The 26,654-nt window shown below is 39.8% G+C and overlaps 2 protein-coding genes across 14 annotated transcripts; one reads left to right on the top strand and one right to left on the bottom strand.

The window, feature by feature from the left end:
• Positions 1 to 455: 455 nt before the first annotated feature.
• Positions 456 to 6,454, bottom strand: LOC133922302 (protein LIKE COV 1-like). Of its 4 annotated transcripts, none has more exons than XM_062367581.1 (7): positions 6,016 to 6,449; positions 5,824 to 5,876; positions 4,416 to 4,525; positions 3,406 to 3,573; positions 3,236 to 3,333; positions 791 to 917; positions 456 to 691 (listed from the first exon to the last, which is right to left on the bottom strand). In XM_062367581.1, the coding sequence occupies exons 1-7, from the start codon at positions 6,202 to 6,204 to the stop codon at positions 594 to 596; spliced, it is 843 nt and encodes a 280-aa protein (XP_062223565.1). In that variant the 5' UTR covers positions 6,205 to 6,449; the 3' UTR covers positions 456 to 593. The 4 variants fall into 4 exon arrangements, 3 of the variants coding, with proteins under 3 accessions (XP_062223565.1, XP_062223566.1, XP_062223567.1); XM_062367582.1 differs by having other exon boundaries at positions 5,976 to 6,211; XR_009910444.1 differs by lacking the exon at positions 456 to 691 and adding an exon at positions 1,593 to 1,681 and having other exon boundaries at positions 6,016 to 6,454.
• A 9,488-nt stretch (positions 6,455 to 15,942) lies between these two features.
• LOC133922301 (uncharacterized) lies at positions 15,943 to 26,451 on the top strand. 10 transcript variants are annotated; one of them, XM_062367573.1, is made up of 14 exons: positions 16,007 to 16,199; positions 16,408 to 16,492; positions 16,904 to 16,961; positions 17,722 to 17,779; positions 20,915 to 21,013; positions 21,109 to 21,208; positions 21,983 to 22,111; positions 22,263 to 22,492; positions 22,544 to 22,635; positions 23,198 to 23,255; positions 24,217 to 24,309; positions 24,402 to 24,501; positions 25,311 to 25,439; positions 25,638 to 26,451. In XM_062367573.1, the coding sequence occupies exons 2-14, from the start codon at positions 16,458 to 16,460 to the stop codon at positions 26,266 to 26,268; spliced, it is 1,812 nt and encodes a 603-aa protein (XP_062223557.1). In that variant the 5' UTR covers positions 16,007 to 16,199; positions 16,408 to 16,457; the 3' UTR covers positions 26,269 to 26,451. The 10 variants fall into 10 exon arrangements, with proteins under 10 accessions (XP_062223564.1, XP_062223557.1, XP_062223556.1 ...); XM_062367580.1 differs by having other exon boundaries at positions 15,943 to 16,199; positions 22,263 to 22,635; XM_062367572.1 differs by having other exon boundaries at positions 20,918 to 21,013; positions 22,263 to 22,635.
• The last annotated feature ends 203 nt before the right edge of the window (positions 26,452 to 26,654 follow it).

The following is a 26,654-nucleotide window of genomic DNA, read 5'->3' as shown; positions in this document are numbered from 1 at the left end:
TCAGTATTGTATCCACCAGCTATCACAAGTTCTTCCGTTATTCTATGCCCATCCATCCATATGATATATGCACGCAATATTCATGAGCCAGGACCACACATTTCATACAGGAATAGCAGCGCACCACGCACCTTACCTATGCCATAAGAAAGGCTCAAGACCCACAACGACTGAGGGTGTTTGGAAGGGAGGGTTGCTCACATAATTTCCAGGATTTACTTCAAGTTTGAACTAGACTGTAAAGATTTGAATCCAAATTCGCCCAGCCAAAAAAGCCTCGAAAGGATTTCAGAAACATGAACAAATGAAGGTAAGAAATTCTTCCACGGCCAAACCTGACCTCAGTACAGGCCAACTCTAGCTTCTAATGTGGTTGCTAAGTTAGATTTCTGAAGGAGCCGAGACTATCAGAGAAGGGAGTGCCCGCACACGTGCACGTTTGGGTGACGAACTGCTTGTGTGCGTCTACAGTTAGATTTTGCATTCCACCCAGGAGAACTGTACATTATATCAGATCCTAATCGTGTACTTACATAAACAAGCTGGACTCGAAACACAGAATTACAAATGATATCTAGCATGCGGCAGTTATCTTAGCTTCGAGAAGATCTGATCCTGTTCAATTGGTTTGGCTCTGTTTCCAGTATTGATAAAACTTGAGGCATTGACATGCCCCCTGAGACAACAATCTCTGGAAAAAAAAATGAAAATAAAAAAATTACCACAGCCATTCAAAGTATACATATCAGGAAGTAAATGTAAACAAAGGAGAAAGAGAGGATAGGCATACCAATGCCTTCGCGGACAGATAAGTTCGGTCTAATCACATCACTTGAGTTGACCAAAAAAATGTCACCAATATAGAGATGATTGGTCGGAACATAAACACAGCACATCTGTTCTTCACTGGAATAACCCTGAGAAGCAAGCAAGAAAGTAATGGATCAACAATATTCATATATGAGCTTAATTGGCCTAAGGTACGCAAACCATCAATGCAAATTGGAAGAGCTGGGTCCAGAGGGTGCGATGAACCAAGAATCTTTCATCTAACCTATGCTATAGATGATTCGGAGATGCAGACAATATCCATGGAGAATATCATATTTAACATACCATACTAATACATTTGGATATATGTAGGAATCAAATGCACAAACTGAAACTACATGTTCAACTCGAAGACTGTTTATTTAGGACAGTGTCAGTTTTACTGTCAGTTTTCCCAAATCATAAAGCTGCTGATTGCTGTTAAGAATTTTAGATTGTACCACAACAACTGATGACAATTGCCCAAACTCCTGTTACTTCTAAGTGATTTTCCTAGGCAAAATTCTGCAATTACCACATAAGCACTCGACAAATTAAATACCATCACCCAAGAGCATTTACCGAATTCCGCCAAAGAATAACTTTTACATTGTAATTAACAAGACTGATTATTTCTTATTGTTATACTTGTCCAACTTTCATTAGTTTCTTCCAATATACCCAAAAAGCCCCCACCTCTCAATTCCCTCTCTTCTTACAGTTTCCCACTCATTAGACAAACATGATGCTGCCTACCACCATTCCATGCTAGATGCTACTACCTTGCGACCATCACCACTTGTGCAGCCAGGCAGTCATCACCCTTATTGTACCCTTGAGGCAATAATCGTAGTAGATACTTGTGGTGTCACTGGGACAAGAGATGGAGGGTGGAAGTGAATAGCAGGGCAGAGACAAAAATCTTGGCAACAAGAAAGATTGATTCATAGAGTGAGGTATGAACGAGGATAGAGGTACATACAAAGATACATGGTTTATTCCTTGCTTGACCAGAACATGGTAGATGTCCTTTATTTGGACTATCTTGACTCCACATATGGACTCAATCTCCTAATCAGATACAAACTCAACTAAACAAATCACCTTTGAATAACGATACCTATCAGACTAACTATACCACACTAATTAATGTACTCCTATCCTAACTTGCATAAACCCTAGCCTGGCTATTATTTGTTTCCTAAAAAGCTGGAACAGAACATAACTCACTAAAAAACTGATTCATCTCCTCCGGCTGCTCCCATGAAAAAGATTACCATTTGTCCAGCATCAGAAGTCACAACAGTTCTCTCCTTACAAAAGACCTCGAGGAGAAATAGCTCACCCCTGTGCTGTTGTTTAGATGACATTGTTGCCCATGTAAGGAGGTACACCAAGGATGAAAGGGGGGATACATGGTACCTCCTCTTGTAAGCCCCATTCCAAGTTAGTGCGGATGGGATCTGTCTCTGTCAGTCCTGCCGTAAACATCCTAACATGCTCTCCTGTCATGATTGATTCACCAAGTACTTGAACAATTGGTGCCACCCTACAGCTCGAAATTGAGCTATCGCAAAGGGAGAAATGGTCGCGTGCAGTGGGTAATGTTAAAGTGAACTGTGCAGTGCTGTAGCCCACAACGGGCAGCAGATAGGATTTAGTTTGCTAAGTCTTGCCGCTTCGCATAAGATATGTAGTATATTGGAGATAATTTTTTGGCTAGATTATTTGTTATCTCTAGATAAAATTGCTAGGGAGTCTCTATTTAAGAGGAGTATTGTGAATTTAAAAATTAAACAAGGAGAATGAATTAGTCTCGGTACCAAAGGTTCCATCACCCCAGTGTGTCTCATCTGCCCTTCCGTCATCATCGTCTGGCCCACCTTGGTGGGATGTTTATCCACATCACTACAACCCCACCCACCTCTAAACACCCTCCTAGTGCTTCAATTACCCCTCCTACATGCTACAGTTTTTTCCTGTGTCACCGCACATTGCCACTGCAGTTTGTAACAAGATCCAACTCCCAGATGGCTAAGCTTGTAGTTGTAGCCAACACTCCACAACTACACCCACTAAATGCACTGCTTTACAGCGCAAGCCAACACTTCGAGAAATTTTGGACCTTTTTTCAGTCCACAACACCAACTAATAAATTGTAACACTGTGAGTGTGATTAAGCAGAGTTCATTATTTATATAATTTAAAATGAAAGAACATGACAGCAGGAAGATGTATATTGATGAACTTGGCTGCATCACGTTTGTCAATAGTATCAATTTTAAACAACTACGTTAATCACATTACCAAAAAAGTGAGAAAAACTTATCTGCGGTCAATATATAAATGGAATGCATGAAAAATAAGCATAATGCTACGAAATAAAGGGCCATCCTACCAGTTAGAACAGTCATATCAAACAAACCTGAAGGAGAACTTCCGAAGTGATAAATCCAAAAGCATATTCACCAATTCTAGGGTGCCTAATGATGACCACTTCCTTGAATGCATGCTTGTTTTGATCTGCATTAAAATTGTATCAATAACCACCACTTGATTGCTATTTATAGAATCACAAAAGGTAATGAATCTAACCAGGTGAAATGGCAGCACTAATTTGCTTAGATGCATTGTAAATATGGCGAACAAATGGCATTCGCTTTATAAACCACTCTCCGAGACCAAGAATAGAGGTCCCAAGCCAAGATGACATGAACACTCCAACCACAAAAATGAATGATATTGAAGTAACAAAACCGAGTCCTGCAAAAAGGTGGGGGAAAATCAACTTTGCAATCTAGTGCAAATTCATACATAAACCTGAGAATTCATAGACAAAGTGCTGAACCATAGAAAGAAACATCATACAAGAGTGGATTCATGAGCAAGCTACAGGTGAATGAGTTTGCCTTGTATATACTGCAACTGGGTGACGAATTTGGAGAAATGTACTCAGACATGTTTGATCAACATGACAAAAAGGGGGTAGTAGTACCGCTATAAAGCAAGAGCATCAGTTTGGAGAAATGTACTCAAACGTGTTTGATAAACATGACAAAAAAAGGGGGGTAGTAGTACTGCTAGTAAAGCAAGAGCATCAGGTTGGGAACCAAGCTCAGGGGAAAACTTGAATCCATCAATAGAATAGAAACAACAACATTAATTGTTCATGTAGCAACATTGCAGAATAAACAGCTAAAATAGACCATGCTGTGCTTCCAAACTCCAAACTGATGTTACATTTTACAGACATATGGAACAGTACTTAGATGACTAGGTCTCAAACGAAATGGTGCAATAGCCAATTGCCCAACAATTTAATGATAGTTGGTGCCCATCACTATTATACTACAAATCTATAATGAGTCATAGTGCTTGCTAAGACATAAAACTCAAAAAAGGTAATTACTATCCTAAAGAATCTGCAAATCTACACTGAAATAATATTGTTGGTACTGGTATGCTACACAACATTAGTAATTCTCAAGAACACAAAATGGAGCATGCATCTCACAAGATGTACAGGTCTGAACTCTGGTGAGTCATCTAAAAAACTAGTAAACTGGAGCAAGAATCAGTGTGGGTAGTTTACATATCATGCATACCAAGTATATTGATTCCCAGATGAGCATATATTGGAGAGAAAAATCCATCCACAAAGCAAAAGAACCACCATGTGACATAAAATGTAACTGCAATCGGGAAGAGGATTACACTACAACAAAAAGAGGGAAATCCCATCAGAACTCAGCAATACAGGAACAGCTTCAAAAGAAAGTAACCAACATTAATCTTCAGTTTCTTATTAAGCATGCGGCACTACAATAACCTGTGAATATGGCATACAATAGTGAAGACAATATCATCCACACATTATTTCATTTCAAATCTCATTCTCCAGATATCCTTTACTGATGGCAGTAGAGAACAGAAAGCGTTAATGATATCACAGTTGATATAATATCATCTATATGCAGAGAGTAGCTTGGAACAAAAGATGGTCAACTTTGTATGCTTGCGAGCCTTATGCACTTTTAGATTAAGTTCTGAATGAATTTCATAGTACCCGCCTTTATCACTCACATTAAAATCAATACACATTTTGCTTAGATGATATTGACACAGAATATGACAGGCAAAAAAAGAATATGCTAGACAAAGAAAACTCAAAAAATCAGGTCTTTTGCTAATATTCATTTCCATAGTCAAAGCCCCATACAAGTTCATTAATCCATTCTATTCATGCTACTTTTGTGCTTTGTAGTCACATATTTAGTAACAAGAGAGATAATAAAGAAATGTGGCGAGCTGATGAACTTGAAACAATACTGTTGGTGTACAAGAATTAAGAGAAAGTAACGAAACATAGCTAACGTTTGCATGTCTGGTGCCATGCATTATATACGGAAATCACTTTCAATCAGTACCAAAGAAAAGGAATTGGAGAACCCATGACACAACACAAAAGTTTTACTAGGCTCTAAGATTAAAATTGAGGTAAACTTGAGGATTTACCACTTGCTTATCTCAATGACATGTGGCCCAGGACCCACATGTCAGTGAGACATCGACAGGCAAATCCTCAAGTGTCAATCTTTCAGTGGAAAATAATCAATTCCCTTAAATGAAAGGTTCACGTAAAGTTTGCAATCTATATACAGTTCAAACTAAGACTTTGAATCCGCATCTCAAAAGACGAAGACTTTGAATCCCAGTTCACTTATTACAGGCAGGCAACCCATTGGTAATAGACAGTTCACACAAAAATGATCTGCATTATTCCTTTCGTGGAACAGTTTTAGCGTGCATTCAGATTAAGTCAACTGATATGAAACCAACAGCAGAACAAGGGACCTGCTGCAATTGTCATATTTCTACAGCGGCAATCCACCAACCCACCCATTTCAGCATCGCACAAGTAAAATCCCTACGAAATTCGGTTTCAATGTTGATTGCACAAGTAAAATCCTACGAATGAGGAGGAGAGACTCAGAATTCCAGGAGCAAGCATACCATCCGGTCATAAACTTCTTGGACGCCCAGCTATGCACAACCTTATGGAACGCCTGAAACAAGAAATACCAAAAAGCAATAACACTTCAAATCCCACGACAAATCCCGCATTGCCACTTCAAGGACAGATCAAATCTGGAAGGAGAAGCCACCGCGGCCGGTCTGCGCGGCGGGGGAGAGAGGGGCGGCGACCTCGCGGCCGGTCTGCGCGGCGGAGGAGGCGGAGGAGGGCTTGGTCTCATCGTCGTCGGAGTCGGCGCCGGCGCGGGCGGATGGGGACGCGTGGGTGGCCACGGCGGCGGGCGGCACGAGCAGGTCCCGGTCCCGGTCGCGGCTGGGCATCGGGATTAGCACCGACGGCTTCGCGTCGCCCATCGCCATTCGGGGATCTCTCTCTCTCTCTCTCTCTATCTCTCTCTCTCTCTCTCTAGCTGGTGCTGCCGCCTTCTGCTACCTCTGGGCTCTGGCTTCTTGTGCGATTCTTGGGTGATTGTGCTGGGCTCGTTGTTTGCTTAGCTGGTCGATGTCATTAGATTAAACCGAGGGCATCGATTAGACTGATTAATCCGAGGAGGAGGCGCAGCACGTGGAATTGATTAGTCGGAAACACCGTGCATAGGCCGTCAGAGAATTGTCGGGTGTGGTGAAAAATATTTTTTGCCACGTCTTTTTGTGTATCTTTTTTTTAAAACACCACCATTTATTTATGTTGGACTTTATAAAAAATGACACCGCTTTCATGGGCTCCATAACTATTTGCCACTGAATACGTGTTTCACTGGAACAATTTAGATAAAAGAATTTGTGATGCAATTTGATGACAGGTAAATGCATTCCGTCCCCCTTTCTCTCTCTTTCATGGATTCAAGCGGTAATATACTAGAATTAACAGAACATCAGTTGAATTAACAATCTACACAGCTCTTCACATTTTCATATATGTTCCTGATCTTCGCTTCAGCTAATTAGTTACGCAAAGGAATATTGATGAACATAGTTCAGTTCTAAGGCGATCGATCATGGGTTCTCTTCTGATTTTAGCTCTGTGGACACTTGTAACTTTCGAGGTACGGAAAAAATCTCGAAGAGAAACATTGGTTACATTACCTAGCAGAAGCAGGAATTAGTTTTGATTTCGTATCTTCACAATGGTAGCGGGTTATACAGATTTTGTGCAAGTAATTTTATTTATTTTTCTTCAAGAATCAAGATTGATATACTCTTGAAAAATGGAGTACTGAAGCACACATTGAGCCATACAGGAATAATAATTTAACTTATGTAAGTAGTCCTCCATGAGCAGTGTCTAGACGTCACTATGCAAATTGATTTTCATTATAGTCAAAAGCAGAAATGAGCTGAAGTCTCTAGCACTCTAGCTCTCTACAACCATTCTTTTAAGTGATCACATTGGCAACCATTCTTATAACTTTGTTGGCAATTCTTTTGTACTCTGCTTCCATTAGTCTTCTTTGCTAGATTGTTTTCCTATATGAGCTTGCTGCATTTTGTTCTAAATAATTTGTAAATGTTTTTGATACATGGTGGTTGTTTTTTATATATTTGGCTCTAAATACTTGCTGCGTAGTAACTGAAATTTCCTTAATGCTTCATATGTGAATAGGTATAGCTATCCTCAGTTGTGAGATCAGTCTTGGTTGTCAAGTCCATTGCCCTTAACTTTGTTTAAGCTGTCCTTGTCTCAACATGTCTGTAAACACGTCAGAGAGGTCAGGAACTCATGACGAGCCTCATTCATCCCAAGCACAACATAGTAGGCTAAGTTTCCTATTTGATCCACTTGGTTTGAGCTACTTTAATAGGTTTGTTTCCTGTTTCAACAGATTGGTGACAACTACCATGGACCTGATCTTGGTAAAAATAGAAAAATAAATAATATACCGGCGTATTTGTAAATCTAGCACCTGTATTCGACACTCAAAATCCGATTTCAGATCTGAAACATCGAAAAAAGACTAGCCCACATGGTGCTCACCCGTATTCGGCACCTGATGTGCTGAATATGAGCAACAATGCAGGTGCCGAATACGATCGGGATGCTTTCGGCTGCCCACATGGTGTTTGTTCGTGCTTTCGGCGCTCGTCAAATCGGTCAAATCGTGTCACTTTTTGTCCCTCCACTCTGCACTACAAAATGAGGGCAGTTGCAGCACGAGAGAAGAGCAGAAGCGCGAGAGGAGAGCAGAAGCGAAAAAGGAGAAGAGGAGAGGAGAAGCAACAGCGTAATACGTGGAGAGGAGAGGAGAAGCAGCGCGAGGAGAAGAGAATCAGCCCGAGATGAGAAGGAGCAGCAGTGCGAGATACAATAAATACTTAAATTATGTTTTTAATTAGAAATGACATTATTTCCTGTGATACATCAAAACTATGCACATTACACAATATATGTACAATAATATTAGTCGCCAAGTAGCACAAACGATTAGATATCAATAAAATAGCCACTCAAATAAATGTTAAATGTGGTGCATAACTGACGCCAACATCAAGCTTGGTCGTCTTATGACAATTTCACTTCATAAAAACTAATATATACGGTTCCCCGGCCCTCGGATCTTTTCAACATTCTTAAATTTGACCTGAAAAATTCCAGTGCTGACATTTTTCTTAAGCGTGTATTTATTCAATCACTTTAAATCCTAAGGGTTTTTATATTTCTTAAACAAAAAGAACCGTCAATCCTCAAGTACACATTACAAGACAAGATACTCTAAGCACCATCACATGTACACATTGATGATGTCCCGTTTGGCAGGGATTCTATATTTCGTTTATCATAAAAAGTAAGAGAATCCCAGCCAAACGATGTGGCCGGCGAGCATTTTGAATCCGAAATCGGTGGCAAATGGTTTCTCACAAGGATCCATTCCTCTCTTTCCAACCTCCCCTGTACTTGCTCAATAATTACACGATTGTGCCAGTGGCCCAAAAACCCCACAGCACATTAGAAAAAGTTCCACCGCACATCAGATTTGAAGCTGCAATGAGTCTGACTAATTATTAATGGATGTTTATTATTCTGTTTCCATTTCATATATTATTGAGCAATACATTAGGAAAATACAAGTGCAAGTGATATTTTTCAAAGGGCATATTGGTAAATTCAATCACCATTCTCTTTTTCAGAAAGCACAATCTAAACCGATAGCCAAACGGTTTTATAAATGATTCTAATTCATCAGAAAAAAAATTCTACGGAGAAATGGAATCAGAATCAGAAAACATATAATCTGGAAACTGCCAAACGCACACTCAACATAGCCTGATTTGGAAACATTAGAGCCACTCAGGGAGGCTCTGATCGACTAGGAGCAACATATCCACAGCTAGCCCTTCCGCACTTGTTTTCTCAAACAGATTTTCTTGAAATTAATTTCACAAAAAAAAAGATTGACCGAGCGTGAATATTGATTCAAGGAATTTTATCGGAGAATTAGAGATTTACCAGGTATCACAAAAAACATATATACTTCCTTCAGTCAACCGTTTACAACTTTGACATCTAATCTACACATAAGTATTTGAAATTGTCATGTCCATGTGTTATAATTAGATTTGCCATCAAAAGTATTTTCATATCATCATATATTAATATGTTTTACTAACATACAAATAGAAAAAGTGAATGCCAAATTTGTACATTAGAGGCCATATCAATGCCCTAAACGACATGTAAAAAAATTAAGATAGTTACCGTATCCGGACATCCCAGAGTTTTTCTCAACTCCCGGAGCATATTTTTATCTTCAGGAAAGGGATCTCTCGATGAAAGAAAACCACCCATAGGACCCAAGATGTCCTGTACTTAGGAAAGTTTATCTCTAAGAACATGAATGAGGACTCCAGAGGACATACGACACCCTCGTATAGATACGGAGCTAAGGGGCCCTGCGGACAAGCCCATCGAAATCATTAGAAGCCTATACAAGCCAACAGAAGCCGAGCAAGAAAGTCGCTGATTAGGTTTAGATTCGTCTAGACTAGCCACATACCCCTTGTAACAGGATAAATCAATACAATACAAACATAACGTAGAGTTGTTATCCTCTTGGAGGCTCGAACCTGTATAAAAGCATCCTTGGAGATAAATAACATGTGTTCCCTTGTGATTCGTCTACTCAAAGCATCTTTCAATTCTTGAACAAGTTCGTTAGATCGACGAGTCACAAATCGTCGATAGCTGGCGCCGTCTGTGGGGATCATGACAAAAGTTGTTGAAGAGTCTAAACACAACATATCGTCTGCATCGCCTAAAGCATCACCGAGAACCAGTTTTTTGGATGAGAGGTTCTACAACAACTTTAACTCTCCTCCCAACGAATCGGCGATGGATCGATTGAATTTTGACGATGAACTCTCCGGTGACGATTCAAGCGATGAGGTAAGTGGATTTATGGATAAATGCGCTAAGGATTATGGCATTGAGTTCGAGCCACACGACTACCAAGAAAATTGTGAATGTCTGATTCACAACAAGTCATGATCTATCCCCCATAACCTTTGACAACATGGATTGTCAAGACACCAATCCGAAGCAAGCCGATGAAATATCCATGATGGATCTAGACACTCCTCCAACGGAGGTTACCCCTAAGAAGTTTTCGCTATCGGAGACCAGGGTAACAATCTGGGTAATCATGAGGATGATCCTACAAACAGATAGGGTCCTACGGTTTCGACTGCGGGCAATGGTTAGCTCCAGACGAGCATACCACCCCCAGTCCTACCATCTCTCGACTATCAATAGAGGGCTGACCGTTTTAAATCTGTAACCGCTAAGATGATCCTTCTTCTACAAGAGACCTCATGCACCCTTTGACCATAGATTTGGCTAATCCAATCGGTAAGGATTGAATGAACTTGACGATCGACTTGAAAAAGGAGATCATCATCCAGACCGAGAACTCTCATCGAGCCCTATCAGGAAACAATGCTAATCAGGGCAGACCGGGCAATCCCCATCGCGAGACGTATCAGAGTTGGAGAAGTGTAACCCCCAGAACAAAGCTTCCTAAGATGATAATTAGGCAAACAACCACCATCGAACCTCGCTAGTCAAAGGTCATCCACATCTCACTTTTCTTCCTCTTTTTACCCTTCGGTGGCTTCCAAAAATAACCTTGATGCTCCTAATCATTTCAAACACTAGTGCCCCGCTGTGAGGTTTTGGGCCAGTACTTTCCTCAACTGTGTTGTCAAAATGTTTCTTCATCTTACGGTATCTATAAGTTCTGAGTAAGAATCGTCAGTGTCACATGTACACTACCTTCTATGAGTATGGAAGGTACACTGACGCGGTTTTATCCAAGCACACAACACATCATTGCTTCCCTTTAACTTGTCCTAATAGGGAAAAAAGGGTGGGATAATCACTGATGGTAACGAAAATCATAGCTTTCAGCGTGAAGTACTGTCGTCGGAACTTATCCTACACCGGACCGTATCGTTCCATAGTTTTGCCATATCTTTCATCGGTGGTTCCAGAAACACATCTATATCGTTGCCAGGTTGTTTCGGTCATTGGGCAAGAATGGACAACATAAGGTACTTACGCTTTATGCATAGCCATATAGGAAGGTTGTAGATGGTAAGGACCATTGGCCAAGTGCTATGTAAGGTGCTCATGTCACCGAAAGGATTCATTCCATCAGTACTCAACGCGAACCTTATATTCTTTGGTTATTCAGCGAAATCTGGATACATGGCATCGAACTTTCTCCATTGGCTAGCATCAGCGGGGTATCGAAGCTTAGTTCCATCCTTCTTGCGCTTATCGAAATGCCAACGCATCAGTTCAGAGTCTCTAGGGTTTGAGTACAAACGCTGCAAGTGGGAGATCACTGGCAGGTACCACATCACCATGACATGACTTTTTCTCTTCTTCTCCGCGTCGAAAGAAGTGTCTTCTTTGTCACGACCAGCAGTACTCTTCTTCTTCTTCTTCGCATTTGCAGAAGCATCTTCGTCCTCACAATCATCATTCCTCTTTTACCGACTCGCATTGCACACTGGGCATCTATCCAAGGCTTCATACTCTTTACGGTAAAGGATACAGTGGTTCGGACACGCGTGTATTTTTTGCAGATCCAATGACAACAGACATATAAGCTTCTTCACTTGATAAGTGGTGGTGGGCAAGGAGTTAGGCTTCAGAAGCATGTTTGCCAAGAGGGTCAACAGATCCGAGAAACTCTTATCAGACCATCCATTGCTGTCCTTAAACCTTAGAAGTTCAAGCACCGAATGCAACACCGTAAACTCCTTATCACATTCCTTCGATTCCTTATATAAAAGTTCCTTCGATGTCTTCTGTAACGCCTCGAAATTATCTAAACCTCTCATATCCTTTAAAACATGCAGTTCTATGTGGCGCAACATTTCCTCCAGATCAAAATCGGTATCATCATCCACCATAACATCAGTGTCGCCTTCGACTCCCTCATCATCACCATCCACTTGATCAGCAGCGATGCCATCATTTGGTTCTCTTGTACGTTGTTCGCCGTGATTGTACCAGCATGTGTAATCCTCGACAAAATCTCTCAAGATCAAGTGTGATTTGATTATGTTTTATTTGATCCATAATTTCTAGTTCTTGCAGTCTGAATATGGACAATATATTTCCTTTATCTTCTTAGTCAAAGCGTCCTTTTCGGCAGCTTCAATAAAAACAGAAAGTCCTTTAACGTATATTTCTCCATGTCTTGGCGCATCGTACATTTATGCTATGTCCATCTTTAACTTCAACCACAGAATTAGATACATAAATTAATTAATTAATAATAAGATCAATTTTTTAAAAAAAATATAGAAAAAATTGGGCATATTATGATTATAATATGTCTACGTAATTGAATCTACATTGGCGCAAATCTATGGCCCAAAACAATATGAATTCATTACTCTCCCTCCCTCTACATTTAGATCTAGATCTAGATAAAAAAAATCCCCATTTATGTTGAAACCTCCGAGAGGCTTAAAAAACATCAAATTGAAGCTACAATTTTGAAATATAATGCTAGAATTATGTGAATCTACACAATAAAATCAACATTTTCACAAATTTTAGCTAATTTAAGGATCTAAATGGCTAGAATCATGAGCACTCTATAACATTTTCAAAGCCTAAATAAACCATAAATCTAAATCTATACTTCAAAAAGATACTACCTAAGGATGAGATACTCTTAACTTAGATGTCTCCTCCAAGGAATTCATAAACAAAACCTTCTCTCTTTGTTTTCAAAATTCGCGTCTGCCACTTGAGCTACACTGTTCGAACAACAGTGAGCTCGGTCTGAATCGAGCTCCCCATGGACATGCACTATTTATAGGATATTTCCACGAACAGTTCGTAATGTGAACCGCCTGTGAAAATATCTGTTTTCACATGCGGTTCCTTATGTGAACCGCCTGTAGAAATAGCTCTATTTCTACAGGCGGTTCACATAAGGAATCGTCTGTAAAAACATGTTTTCGTAGGCGGTCCATAATCTCACGGCTGAATACTCAGACGATTTTTCCTATAACCTGCTTGTAAAAATAAACAGTAAGTGTAAAAAAATAATTTTTATAGTATTTAGGGGAGTTCCTCTAGGGGAGAGTCCGCAAGACACTGCTTCTTGCTATGACATGGTCAAATCATTCACTGGAATCCACATCAACATAAAATAATGGTAAGTTGCGGGCCAATGTGTCTCAAGCGGTTTATTTCTCGAGATAAGAGGACCTTTATATTTGTTGATTGCAATAAGTTTCTTGCGTTTGGTTTTATAAGAATTTCTTAGTTAAATTTATAGTGCTATATGATAAAGTCTATTAAATTTTTAGTTTAACGATAGCTTAGTGGGCCATCTGTAGTTTTCCAACATCTGTCTTAGTCTAATCACGAGTGTACTACGCATAAGTAAAGAGTTGTAGTGAAATTTTCGCCATCAAAAAGAAGGAAGAGCTGGGGACTATTTGGTTGCAAGTCGTGGTTTGCTAATTTTTTATGCCAAAGTGTGGTGTGCCGCAGTTTATGTGGCTAAGAAATCTTTCACCATAACTTAGATAAAAACTAGCAAAAATTATGTATCTATGGTAATAGTGTCTTCTGAAGAGTAGCCAAATTGCATCATCCATATCTCCAAATAAAGTGTCTAAAAAAAGTTTCTCACTCCATATCTCTTTGTACTCCAACAGACTATCCATATCACATCCTCCATATTCCATTTTTCTATATTTTAGTAATATTTTGTCACTAACTATATATTTATAATGGTTATATTTGTAATGGCTATATTTTCAACAGCTATATTTTCAATAGCTATATTTTTAACGGCTATATTTCGAGAATCTATATATGCAAGTCCTCCTAAGTTGCATCATCAATGCCCACATTCAACAAGTATACATAACTATCCATTGAAGCACCTTGTATTCAACAAGCCCTTGCAAACTACGATGTTGCTGTCAAGTGTCAAATATTAGCCAAAATGTGTTATAAAAATAGAAAAATGTTACATCACTAACCGAGAAATGTTGTATAATTAACAGGAAAAAGTCAATTTGGTAACAAAATTAGAAAATGTTGCATAATTAACCAAAAAATATTGCATAACCAGAAAATAACAAATAGGTACAAAACTAAAAAATAGTGCATAATTAACCAGAGAATGTTGAACTAGCCATATAACCGGAAAATATTACACAATGAACCGAAAACCTAAATATTCAAGCACATACTCATGTCCTAATTATCATAGATGCCAATTCTTGTTATCAACATGTTCATTGTATGATTCACATAGGTTTATCACGAAGGATAACTATCCCAGTCATAAATATTATAGCTGATCTGAAAACACTGTAAAATGAATAGAGTACACGTGATTTTATCTTTTGTCAATAATGAAAATAATATATAGTATACACTAAACCAAGACCAAATCAAATGATAACCATCCCTTCATAAATGCTGCAAGATTTAGCTAGGAAAGGAAAAGGCCATCTCCAAATAGTAACTAAATACATCAAGAAACCGAACCATACTCAATCTCACCTGGCAAAAAGGCAGCTCTTTCAGTCCTTCAGAATCAGAGGCCAGATCCCGCAGCTAAGATCTCAGCTTCTGTTTGTTCCCACCAAATCTGACCATTCAAAACACTACACAGATAGATAGAGGAGGAAGAGGTTAATAACAGTCAGCTGGATTTGTTCTCTGGTCAATGCTTAAAGAAAATAAATGGGAGGAAGAACAGAGAGCTACAGAACATGCAAGGTACGAGAGGGGTGACAGAATACCAAATCGGAGTTCAGAGATGACCCATAGAGACTGGCTGCGTTGGTGATTGGAGCAGAGCCGCGGAGGGGAGCCACGGAGGCTAGCGGCATTGGGGCGGAGCTGCGGAGTCCAAATGGTCGTGGGAGTGCACGAGGGTGATCAACAGTTGAGAATGGCATGGGGGGGGGGGGAGTGACATGTCGGATTTGGTGTGCTGGGGGAGCGGGATGGTGTGCTCGCTAAAATATCATGGAGGATGGAGGCTTCGCTTGAGATCGATTTTTGCTTGTTTTGAAGTTTAGCTTAGTGGAATGTGGAATAGCTACTCTCTTGAGATGCTCTAAGTAGGGCTTCAATCTACCAACATATTAAAATTATCGTAGCAAACCAAATACTTACCATAAAAAGTGCATGCTTACCATAAAAAGTGCGACATTATAGCCATCCACCAAACACCTCCCTTTAGCACGAAAAACACACACAAGCAACTAGTCCAAAAACTAGCACAGTCAGTAAAAATTGACATTTCAATCAGCGAGAGCACAGAGTGTCACTTACTCGTGCTACGGGGCAGTACGTGTGAGCACAAGCTTCTCGAACTCTCTAAGGTGTTTGTTTGGTATAACTTTTATAATCTAAATTCTGTTAGAGAAGTAATTCTCTGGGTATAGTGATTTTATGGGTGAAAATATTTCTTTAATGATTTTTATAGTAAATTTTATTATGAGTTAATTTTTTCAACTCATAATATCTAATTTATTGAAAAAATCACTCTAAAAATTAAAAACTCCGTACTACCGTTTAACATATCAGATTCCACTCCGGGAACTGGAATGGCAAACAGGCCCGCCACGCTGCTGTCACTCATATCGTCCTGCGTACTCCTCCTGCTTCACATCCCAAGTGGCGCCTTGCCGGCGTCGAGCATCTCGCCAGCGGCGCGGTCGTCGCAGCCTGCTACCGGCTCCGGCCATCACTGATCGAGCGCTCGTCGCCTGGCCGCGCCGCCGAACACGTCTCCAAGCCTCCCTTCCACCGAAGCAAGTCACCTCGCTCCTACTCCTTGCTGCTCTCCTCTCTACTGCCGGTGGTGAGAATGCAGATCCACCTGGACCTGGATTGATTCCTTCGATCTTCTGTGAGCAATCAACGAGAATCATTTGTAGCGATTTGGTGGCCGCGATGGACTAGTACTGTTATCATTTTGTCCCCCAAAAATAATTGGGGTTCAACTGCAACCACCGTGCCTTGGTAACTGTGATGCACCTTTCTAATTTCTATCCATCTGTTGATCGCAGCTTCAGCCGATGCCTCTGGTGGATTCGGAATCTCTTCGCTGAGTGCAGCCATGGAGCAGGGCGGAGATGGGATGCAAAGGCAGCGGTGAGTTCTCTTATCTCCGTGCGGCGTGGCTGTGAATTTCTGCATTTCTGCAGCATTTAGGCTCCGTTTGGGGAGCTTAGTTTCCACCAGAAGCATATATCCTTTATCCTTTGAGAAGCTGGTGGGGACGTGCTTCAGTAAAAGGGTGACTTCAGCTTCCTGCAGTGTTGAGTTGAAGCAGAAGTTTATAAAACAGGGTCTTAAAATGAGTATATTTAGGCATTTAGGTGAAAGCACACTATTCTAGTTCTCTTTGCATTCTAGTTGTTTCTGTCACGGGAATATATTCTAGGTTATTAGCTTTAATATGCTTTTCTTTCTGACCAGTAAAACATGAGAATAGATGTTATGAGTTTACTGATAAAAGGACTGATTGCAAAATGTTCACTTGATTATCGCTTCATCTTTTAGGAGGGCTGTCAGTTTGAAAAATCGCTCAAGCAAGTCTGATGGGGTTGCCAAGGATATGGTAATGGCACATCGATCCAGTGCTACCAGATGGAATACTCCAAAGAATTTTGTGTTTCCATATTTACCAGATAGAATAGTCCAAAGAGTTTTGTGTTCCCAGTGCTACCAAATAGTGTATGGTAAAAAATATGGTAAAATGCCACATCTATTTTACAACTTTTTACTTGGTGTTGTTACTTGATACTCCAGAACAACTTTGCTGAAAATTGAAAGCAGCCATGTTTACATCAAAACAACAAAGTATTAAAATTGATAATCTTCGGCCATCATCAGACAGGAGATGTTTAAATTATGGTCATTTTTAGTTATAGAAAAATCACTTCGCACTTTTTTTTGTTGCCTTTTGGACGACTATGCAGCTTTAGGTGATTGATCGATTATACTTTATTATGATACCAAACTACCAAGAAGGCCCTTTATGAGCTCATGGATACAGTGATTAAGGCTTTACTAGTTTCTGGATCAAATGTTTTGTTACTGTAAAAAGGTAACCAGTGAGACTTGCATTTTAACTTGTTGTCAAATGCTTACTGTGCACAACTTAACTTTTATATATCATCAATGGCATTGCTGCCTGTTTCTGATTTTGCTTGATTCATTAGAAAGGTTGATTCAAGATTTTTTATAAATATTGATTCTGTTATTCTAATGCTTGTTATCCAACCGAATGATTAGTTAGTTTTTTGGTAGTTCTGTAACTTTTGTTAATTTAATGGTATCTTAATGCTTAGGTCAGCTTTTTTTAACTACGTATGCAGAGTGATATACAACATGAAACTGCCAAACATTGCCAAGATGCGGAATCAGAAAAGACAGGTAGTTGGCTTATAGACAGTTACAAATTCATTTAAAAAATATGGAAGTTGGCAATATTCTAATTACTGGTGTGGCTACATTTCACATTATGTACTTCTGCTAAGTTGCTTTGTTAGAAATACAGATTGTGTATGTTGCTTGGCTAGAATGCACCTTCATTATTAGTTGATCACTTGTCCAACTAGAGGGTGTATTTCCATTGATGATGATTAAAAATTAGTTGGAAGTTCATAAAATGAAGATGCTTCAGCAGTTCTATTATTCCTGCTTATGCATATAAGGATGACTCCACTACTAGGTGTATCTATCCAGTAGAAAATACTTTGTAGCAGGTCAGAATGCTGCTTTCAACAAAAGGAAAGTTCATATAAGGTATTAACTTGTTGATTGATCAATAGTTCATTTGACACTCCATGGTTCAAATTCCCTATACCTTATAGCTACGATGAATGTTTGGTCCGAGTGTATATAACATGCGCACTCCGAGTGTGAGCATGGCGCGTGCATGTCATCTCACATACAGTTTATGCTTGCTTTCTTCAAGAAAAGTTCAACTAAAAGTTACACTTGATTTCCTCATGTTATATATACTCTGTTCCATGCCCTTGAGGCCTTTTTTTTTCCTCGAACACGTAGAAGAACTGCGTGTCATTATATTAAAGAAGAAGAGTACCAAGCGGTACAAACACAAACACCACACCCACCACACACACACCTCACAACCAGACTAAACAAAACAGACGCACCAAGAAACAAGATTAACAATGACCGACAAAGAACAATACTACACTACTCCTAGAAAAGTCCTTGTAGGTTCCGAGCCCCGGCCGCACACCAAAAGGCTCCCACTTCCTCCACTAACCGAATCACCACGCTCACACTCGGAGTGATGTTGAAAACGCACTTATTACGATGTTTCTAAATCTCCTAGGCCACTAATATGATTAATGTATTGAGCCCTTTCCTTTGATCATTGTCAGTACGTTGGATAGTTCGGTACCACTTGCTGGAGAGAACCGCCATGTCCTGCTGTGGCTCCAATCCTTGCAACCCAAGCTTTTGGAAGATAATGAACCACACCTGCCGAGACACCACACAAGAGACTAGCAAGTGCTGAATTGTTTCCTCGTCTTGAAGACAGAGAGGACAGGATGGCGGGTGAGGTAACCTGCGCTTGGCTAACCTGTCCGCAATCCAACAACGATTAAGCACCGCAAGCCAAAGAAAGAACTTGCATCGTAACGGTGCCCAGGATTTCCAAATGCGCCTCCACGGGGCAAATCTGATAGATCCTTCAAAAAAAGCACGGTAGGCTGAATTACTAGAATAGGTACCAGAACTGGACAACTTCCAAACATGCTGATCCGGGGTACTTTACTAGAGAAAAACGTCCTCCACAAGTTCCTAGAGTTGAAGATATTCATCCAAGGCTTGTACAGTGAGAACTCCCCTAATGTCAGCTACCCATGTACAGTTGTCGATAGCCTGATCGATTCTTCTTTGGTTGATGATGCGGTGTGGAACCAGAGCTATGAGGTGAAGGGCGAGCTCGGAAACGGTCTTTCCATGCAACCATCAATCCATCCAAAATAACGTATTAGACCCGTCCCCAACCAAGGTCACAGTGGCCATAGCAAACATAACTCTCGCATTTTGGTGAATTTGTACTTGCAGTTCAGCCCATGGCCAATTAGACTCTATCTTCTTAAACCATAACCATCTCATTCGAAGTGCCCAACCGAGGGTGTTGAGAATATGTATTCCAAGCCCACCAAATTGGATCGGCCTAGACGCCCGTTGCCATGATACCAAACAGTTACCACCATTGGCCTTCTCTTGACCCTTCCACAAAAACCACCTTCGAATCTTGTCAATCGCTTTGATTACCCATTTAGTGAGGTCCATGGCAATCATTTGATAAATGGGAGCAGCGGTGAGAATAGCTCGAACCATAATTAGTCTACCCGACCAATTCATCAAAGATGCTCTCCAACCCGGAAAGTAGTTGGCCACCTTGTCAACGAGGGGCTGCAGCTCTGCTTTGGTAGGCTTTCTGACTGTTAAAGGAAGCCCCCAAATAGGTGCGAGGTAAGTCTTTGACCTCACAAGGGAGAAGATCATGTATAACAGCCAGTACCTCTTCTTTGCATCGAATAGTTGACACGGAGTATTTAAAAATATTGGTCTGAAGCCCCGAAGCCTCTCTGAACAGCTGCAGTAGCTTGATTAGCTCCAAATCATCCATTACCGGCCAGAGGAACAACACCACATCGTCCGCATACAAGGAGACCCGATGTTGTAACCCGCGGATGGAAAGCGGCTGAAGTATATGATCTTGACAAGCTCGGGTGATGAGAGAGTTCAATACATCCATCACCAAAATAAACAACATAGGGGAGAGAGGATCCCCTTGCCGTAACTCTTGTTGGTGCTTGATTTCCTTGCCTGGCTCACCATTTACAAGAACCCGAGTAGAGGAGGTGCTCAACAAAGGCATAAAAGGTTGCACCACCGTCGACCAAAACCCAACCTTCGTAAGACCTCAATCAAGAAAGGCCAAGACACCAAATCAAACACCTTAGAAATGCCTTTGTGAAGGATATGGGGTTCCTTCATCTTGTGAAGACTCTTGGCAGTTTGTTGGACAAGGAGGAAATTATCCTAGATGCACCGACCCCTCACAAAAGCACTTTGGTTGGTAGATAACATGTGAGGTAACCTCGGCGCGAGTCTATTGGCCATGATCTTAGCAATCAATTTTGCGAAGCTATGAATCAAACTTATGGGTCGAAAATCCTTGACTTGCATTGCATCAACTTTCTTCGGCAAAAGAGTAATGAAGGCTGTGTTTAGTAAACTGATTTTTAGGCCTTCACTATCAAGATGGGGCCTAAACAACCATATTCTTACAAAGATACACAAATGAGCCACACTTGGCCTAAGTCCAATCTGTATTGAAATACAGTTAGGTATTTCATCATATGATAGTTTTCATGCTGATGCTTTCATGCATCAATATATAGTTGTTTCCGTTACATACATGCACCTATTGGTGAAATGATGTTCTTCGCTACATTCACATCTTCATTAAATTCAAGTGGATGGATTATGTATTTAGATCATGTTTTTGGTTAGCAGAGGGCCCACCTCGCAAGAAGAATGCCCACTTGTTCAAGGAGTGCAGTAGTTTCGAAAATCCTGAAAGGACCAAACGCAGATGGTCAGCAGAGGAAAGTTGTTTAGACTATAATTTTTTTTATTCGTAAAGCTTTTTGTGTTTATTCCATCTTGACTGCTAAGAGAAAGAAATTGATTTTCCTTCCAGGAAGATGAGGTACTCACTCAAATGGTAAACAAACATGGAATGAAAAACTGGCAAACTATTGCATGTGCTATACCTGACCGAAATGCACATCAATGCCTATCCAGGTAATTTACTTAATTGCACCGTACAGTTGGTTCCATTTTTCAATTTTCTAGATGTGATAACCTTCACTTCATTTTATCTCGAGTTAGTATATTCTACATGCTATATCATCTTATTTTGATCATTGGGCTGCCTACGTTTAGCTTGCATTGCCAGCACAAGCTGCTGTGATCACCATGGCTATGTTTATTCTGCAGCAGCCTCATTGTCAGCCTACCACTGTTCTATGCTGAAGCTGGCATAGCCTACCGTGTTGATATAATTGCATGCCGTGGCCACTCCTAGTTTGATCTTATTAAGATTTCAATTCCAAGTAACAAAACCAGATGGTTGCTTGTGATAAATCACAAAAGTTGTAGCTTAGGAATCATGCTCCTTTGTAGTTTGTAAATCAACTTTTGTAATAGAAACCATAATAAGAATATGCCATCTTCGATCCACATCCTTTAAGTGAAAAATATGGTGCCTCTGTTGTGACTGTAAACAGAGTAAGTTGTTTTGGCACCTTAGACGGTCTTTTAAATGCTCATGCTGCAGCAGGGCTTTTGTAGGTAAGGCTGTAACGGTCACAGCACAAAATTCTGTATTACAAATTTCTTCCAGACAGCATTTTTTACACTATTAATTTCATTAATCAGTGTTATTGATTAGAAGCCTTTGTGAGTTGGAATAGTGACCAGTGAGAACGTCAAGTATAGCATTGTCGATCAGCATTCAAATCCATTAGCTACTTAAGTATTTTTTTCCACTTATTTGCTAATGGGCCTTTAACACAGGTGGAAATATATTCTAGACCCAGCAATAAACAAAGAGGCTTGGTCGCAAGAGGAGGAGCTAAGATTGATTCGTGCACATCAAATTTATGGAAACAAGTGGCGTAAAATGGTCAAACATTTCCCAGGGAGGTATGATTGGATTGTCTCAATGTAAAAAGGAAACCCACCTCTCTTTTTCTTAGTTACTGTTGTCTGTTGGTTTTCATTATTCAGTATGCATCTACCCTCTTCAAACTGCTACAAGTGTGGCACTAAAATTGTTGACATTGTGTACAACCAGGTCAAATCATGCACTCAAAGAACATTGGAGAGGTTCTATGAAAAGAAAACTGGATTCATATTTAGCGTCAGGATTGCTCGAACAAGTTCCAGACCTGCTTGAAAATCTATCAGTTCCACAGAGCAGTCAGTCAGATATTCCAAAGAACAATGAAGGCTCATCTGATAGAAATCGACTTTCATCAATTTTACCAACAAGCCCCAAATCTAAACAAGAGTTTACAGAACAAGGTGAAAACGCCGATACATCAGTGCGACAAAGCTCTGATTTCACTCATTCAGCCAAAGTCTCTGAAAGCATAAAGGCCAAATCACAACGGTGTCCAAGAACAAGAAAGAAACTGGACTCTCTGTCAACCCCAGTGGAGATCAAGGTATGTACTGCTACGACAAATTGTCGAATGCCTATATCATCAGATAAAATTGGTGTTACCTTGGGCCATCAGCAAATAGGAGATGATTAATTTATGCTCATTTTTAGTCATAGAAAACAGCACTTCACATTTTTTGTCGGTAGGATGAATATGCAGTTTTAAGTAACTGATCAATTGTATATTGATTTATGTATACCAAACAGCCAAGGAGGGCCTTTGTTAACTCATGGATACAGTATTTAAGGCAACAGTAATTTCTGCACAAACTGTTGTATTACTGTAAAAAAATAACAAGAGAAGAACATGCAATTTTACTTTGTCAAAAGCTTATTGTGCATGCATCTTTTACTTTATAGAGAGCATCAATGGCATGGCTGCCTTTTTGTGCTTTTACTTGATTCATTAGAAAGCTTGATTCAAGATTTTATATAAATCTTGATTTTTGTTACTAATTTTTGTGGCCCAACTGAATTATTTGTTAGTGTTTAATTTTTGGTGATTTTGTATATTTTGTAATCGAATGATATCCCAGTGCTTATGTCAGTTTTAACTATGGATGCAGAGTGATGTACCACATGAAACTGCCAAACATTGGCAAGATACGGAATCGGAAAACACAGGTAGTTGTTAGAATGCACCTTCGTTATTAGTTGTTTGCTTGTCCAACTAGTGGGGATATTTTCATATATGATGATTAAAATAGGAGATTCATTTAATGAAGATGCTACAGCTATCCTTGCTTATGCATACAACGCTGACTTTACTACTTGGTGCATCTATCTAGTGGAAGATACTCACTCCAGTCACAAATACATGACGTTTTGAATATGGTGTTAGTCAAACTTTTAAGGTATTGACTCTCAATATCTTTCAAAGTATTCAGATTGGAAACATGAAAACCATGTGTATATATTTTCCTTAAGAGTAGTCTCATAATATCATAAGTCATAACTTTATTGTGTTTTTGTAAATACATCCAAATTGAAAAAAATTGTCAAAACTACACTTCAAGACCGTGGCGTTGTCGAAAACATCAAGTATTTGTGACTTGTCAGATTGCAGCTTTCTACAAAAATTGTCATACTAGATAGTAGCTTGTTGACTGATCATTAGTTAGTTTGATGGTCCATGGTTCAAAATCCCTATACCCCTACCGAGGAAAGACCATGCATGACGCATGCATGTCATCTCACTTTCATTCTTGCTTTACGCAAAAAATGTTTACTCGAAGTTGCACGTGATTTACTCAAGTTTTATATTCTCTGTTCATGCCCTTAACTAGCAAGATGGGGCTCAACAGCCATATGCTTATACTTGGGCCAATTTCAAACCATATTTCAAATACAGTTGGGTTCTTTGTTGCACAATAGTTTGCATGTGATCTCTTCTTGCATCATTATGATGATATCGCTGTTCTCATTACATACATGCACACATCATGGTCAACTTTCATCTATACTTCCAGGCTACCACATGTCCCACATGTCCTCCTAAAGGTTAAATTTCGTTATTTAGTACATTCACATCTTCATGGAAAGCAAGGGGTTATGTATTTAGATTATGTTTATTGGTTTCAAGCAGAGGGCCCACCACGCAAGAAAAATGTCCACTGCTTCAAGGAGAGTAGTTCAAAAGATCCAGAAAAGACCAAAAGCAGATGGTCAGCAGAGGAAAGTAGTTTAGACTACAATTTTTATTATTCATGTTGATTTTGGATTTGTTCTATCATGTCTGCTGAGAAAGAAATTTACTTTCCTTCCAGGAAGATGAAATGCTCACTCAAATAGTTAGCAAACATGGGCCGAAAAACTGGAAGACTGTTGCATCTGCTATACCTGATCGAAATGCACAGCAATGCCAAATAAGGTAATTACTTATTGGTTTATTGCGCGGTACAGTTATTTTTTTATCTTCTAGACGTGACAATCTTTGCTTTATTTCATGCCGAATTAGTAGCTTCTACAAGTTACATGCTCTAATATTCATCATTTGATTGCCTATATTTAGCTTGCATTGCCACCACAATCTGCTGCTACCACCACGGTGTTGTTTATTTTGCAGAAGCCTCGTTATCAGCCTACCACTGTTCTACTCTAAAGTCCTACCACTGTTCTACTCTAAAGTTACACAGCCTGCTGCAGTTCTGCATTGATACGCTTGCTAGTTGTGTCCTCTATTAGTTTGATCTAATGAAGATTTCTTTTTCAAGCAACAACATCAGATGCTTGTTTGTTGTCAAGGTTCTCTGCTTTGTAATGCTACTTTTGTAACAGAAACCATAAAATGAAGATGGCATCTTATGTTCACATAATAGAAATCATAACAGGAAAATGACATCTTATGTCCACATCCTTTAAGCGGAAACTATGACGCCTCTGCTTCAACTGTAAAAAGAGCAGCTTGTTTGGCACCTAATACAGTCTTCTCAACACTCATGGTGGTGCAGATCTTTTGTATGTTCGGGTCATAAAATTTTCTGGATTACAAAATTCTTTCAGAGTCTTGATTTTTACACTATTCATTTCATTAAATACTGTTATTAATTGGAAGCCTTTATGGGTTGGAGTAGTGTCTAGTGAGATTGTCCAGTATACATTGCCACTCTGCATTCAAATTTCATTAGCTACTAAATGATTATTATTTTTTACTTGTGTACTGATGGGCCTTCGATTTAGATGGAAACACAGTCTTGACCCAGCAATAAATAAAGAGGCTTGGTCAGAACAGGAGGAGCTGAGGTTGATTCGTGCTCATCAGATTTATGGAAACCAGTGGCTTAAAATGGTCAAACATTTCCCAGGGAGGTATGACTGGATGATCCCTACTGTCAAACACTGCCCCCCCCCCCCCCCCTTCTTCATCAGTTTCTGTTGCATCCAAAAGACCCTCTATTTTGTCAGTTACTGTTCTTTTTCAACCTTTCCTTTATAATATTCAGTATGTCTGTACCCTCTTGAAAATGCTTTGAGTGTGACACAATTTGTTATATCGTGTACAATCAGGACAAATAATGCACTCAAAGAACACTGGAGAGGTCCTATGAAAGGAAAACTGAATTCTTATTTGGCCTCAGGATTGCTCGAACAAATTCCATACCTGCATGAAGATTTATCAGTTCCAGAGAGCAGTCAGTCAGATATTCCACAGGACAGTGGAGGTTCATCTTATAGAAATCTAAAGCCACCTGTCTTACCAACAAGCCCCAAATCTAAACAAAAGCTCACTGAACAATGTGAAGGAGGAGAAAGCTCCGACTTCATCTATACTAAAGGGCTTGATTCTCATTCAGCCAAAGTCTCTGAAAGGATAATAGCGAAATCGAAGCAGCGTGCAAGGGCTAGAAGGAAGTTGGATTTTCTGTCAACCCCAGTGGAGCTCAAGGTGTGCATTGCTGCAGAGAAATCTCAAAGGCCTCTACCGAAAATGGAACAAATGAGTCCAGCCGCCGATAATCTCTCTCCATCAGATGTATGCAAGGATATTACGCCAAATGATGTTTGTTCATCAGAAACCCCAGATCCATGCTCACGGGAGATACATGTGGAGAACGCATCAGATCTTCTGGATATGTCCTACTGTGATGGCTTGATGATCGATATTCCGAGTTATCCGCATGGCGGTAGCTTCATATAGCATGAAAAGTGCTGCTGACAAAAATTGCAACTTCAGGTATTGCACTTGCACGGTCTGCACTCTTCTTGTAGAACAAAACGATGTGTATTAATAGTGAACTTAACGCTGTCTTCCTATAAACCGACAGCTCCTGTATAATTATCGTTGTGTTGGATGAAACGTTTATCTTGACGAGAACAGCAATGCGGTTCTGTTGCGTGTCACCAAGTCACTCCACTGGTTTGATGGGCCGTTTCAACCTTGCTGGTTTGAAGTTTATATAGTTCATTTACAAAAGCAATTTTATCAGGTTTTGGAAAGTCTAAACATCTAAACAGAACAGAGATTTTTTGGTGTTCTATTTTTAGTTTAATCTGGTAATACTGAAATTGTGTGCACTCTGATTT

The sequence above is a fragment of the Phragmites australis genome, chromosome 6 (genome assembly GCF_958298935.1).
Source record: "Phragmites australis chromosome 6, lpPhrAust1.1, whole genome shotgun sequence".
NCBI lineage: Eukaryota > Viridiplantae > Streptophyta > Magnoliopsida > Poales > Poaceae > Phragmites > Phragmites australis.
The sequence above is the reverse complement of the archived record's forward strand: the minus strand, read 5'-3'. Positions and strand labels throughout refer to the sequence as shown.

Excerpts from the sequence above, each read along its gene's own strand:
- LOC133922302 (XM_062367581.1), bottom strand. The coding sequence starts at position 6,204 with ATGGCGATGGGCGACGCGAAGCCGTCGGTGCTAATCCCGATGCCCAGC. Across the intron at positions 4,526-5,823 it reads AAGAAGTTTATGACCGGATG|TGTAATCCTCTTCCCGATTG; the intron begins GTATGCTTGCTC and ends TTTTTGTTGTAG. Across the intron at positions 3,574-4,415 it reads TCTGGGAATCAATATACTTG|GACTCGGTTTTGTTACTTCA; the intron begins GTATGCATGATA and ends ACCTTTTTGCAG.
- LOC133922301 (XM_062367580.1), top strand. The coding sequence starts at position 16,458 with ATGGAGCAGGGCGGAGATGGGATGCAAAGGCAGCG. Across the intron at positions 21,014-21,108 it reads CAGATGGTCAGCAGAGGAAA|ATGAGGTACTCACTCAAATG; the intron begins GTTGTTTAGACT and ends CCTTCCAGGAAG. Across the intron at positions 24,310-24,401 it reads CAGATGGTCAGCAGAGGAAA|ATGAAATGCTCACTCAAATA; the intron begins GTAGTTTAGACT and ends CCTTCCAGGAAG.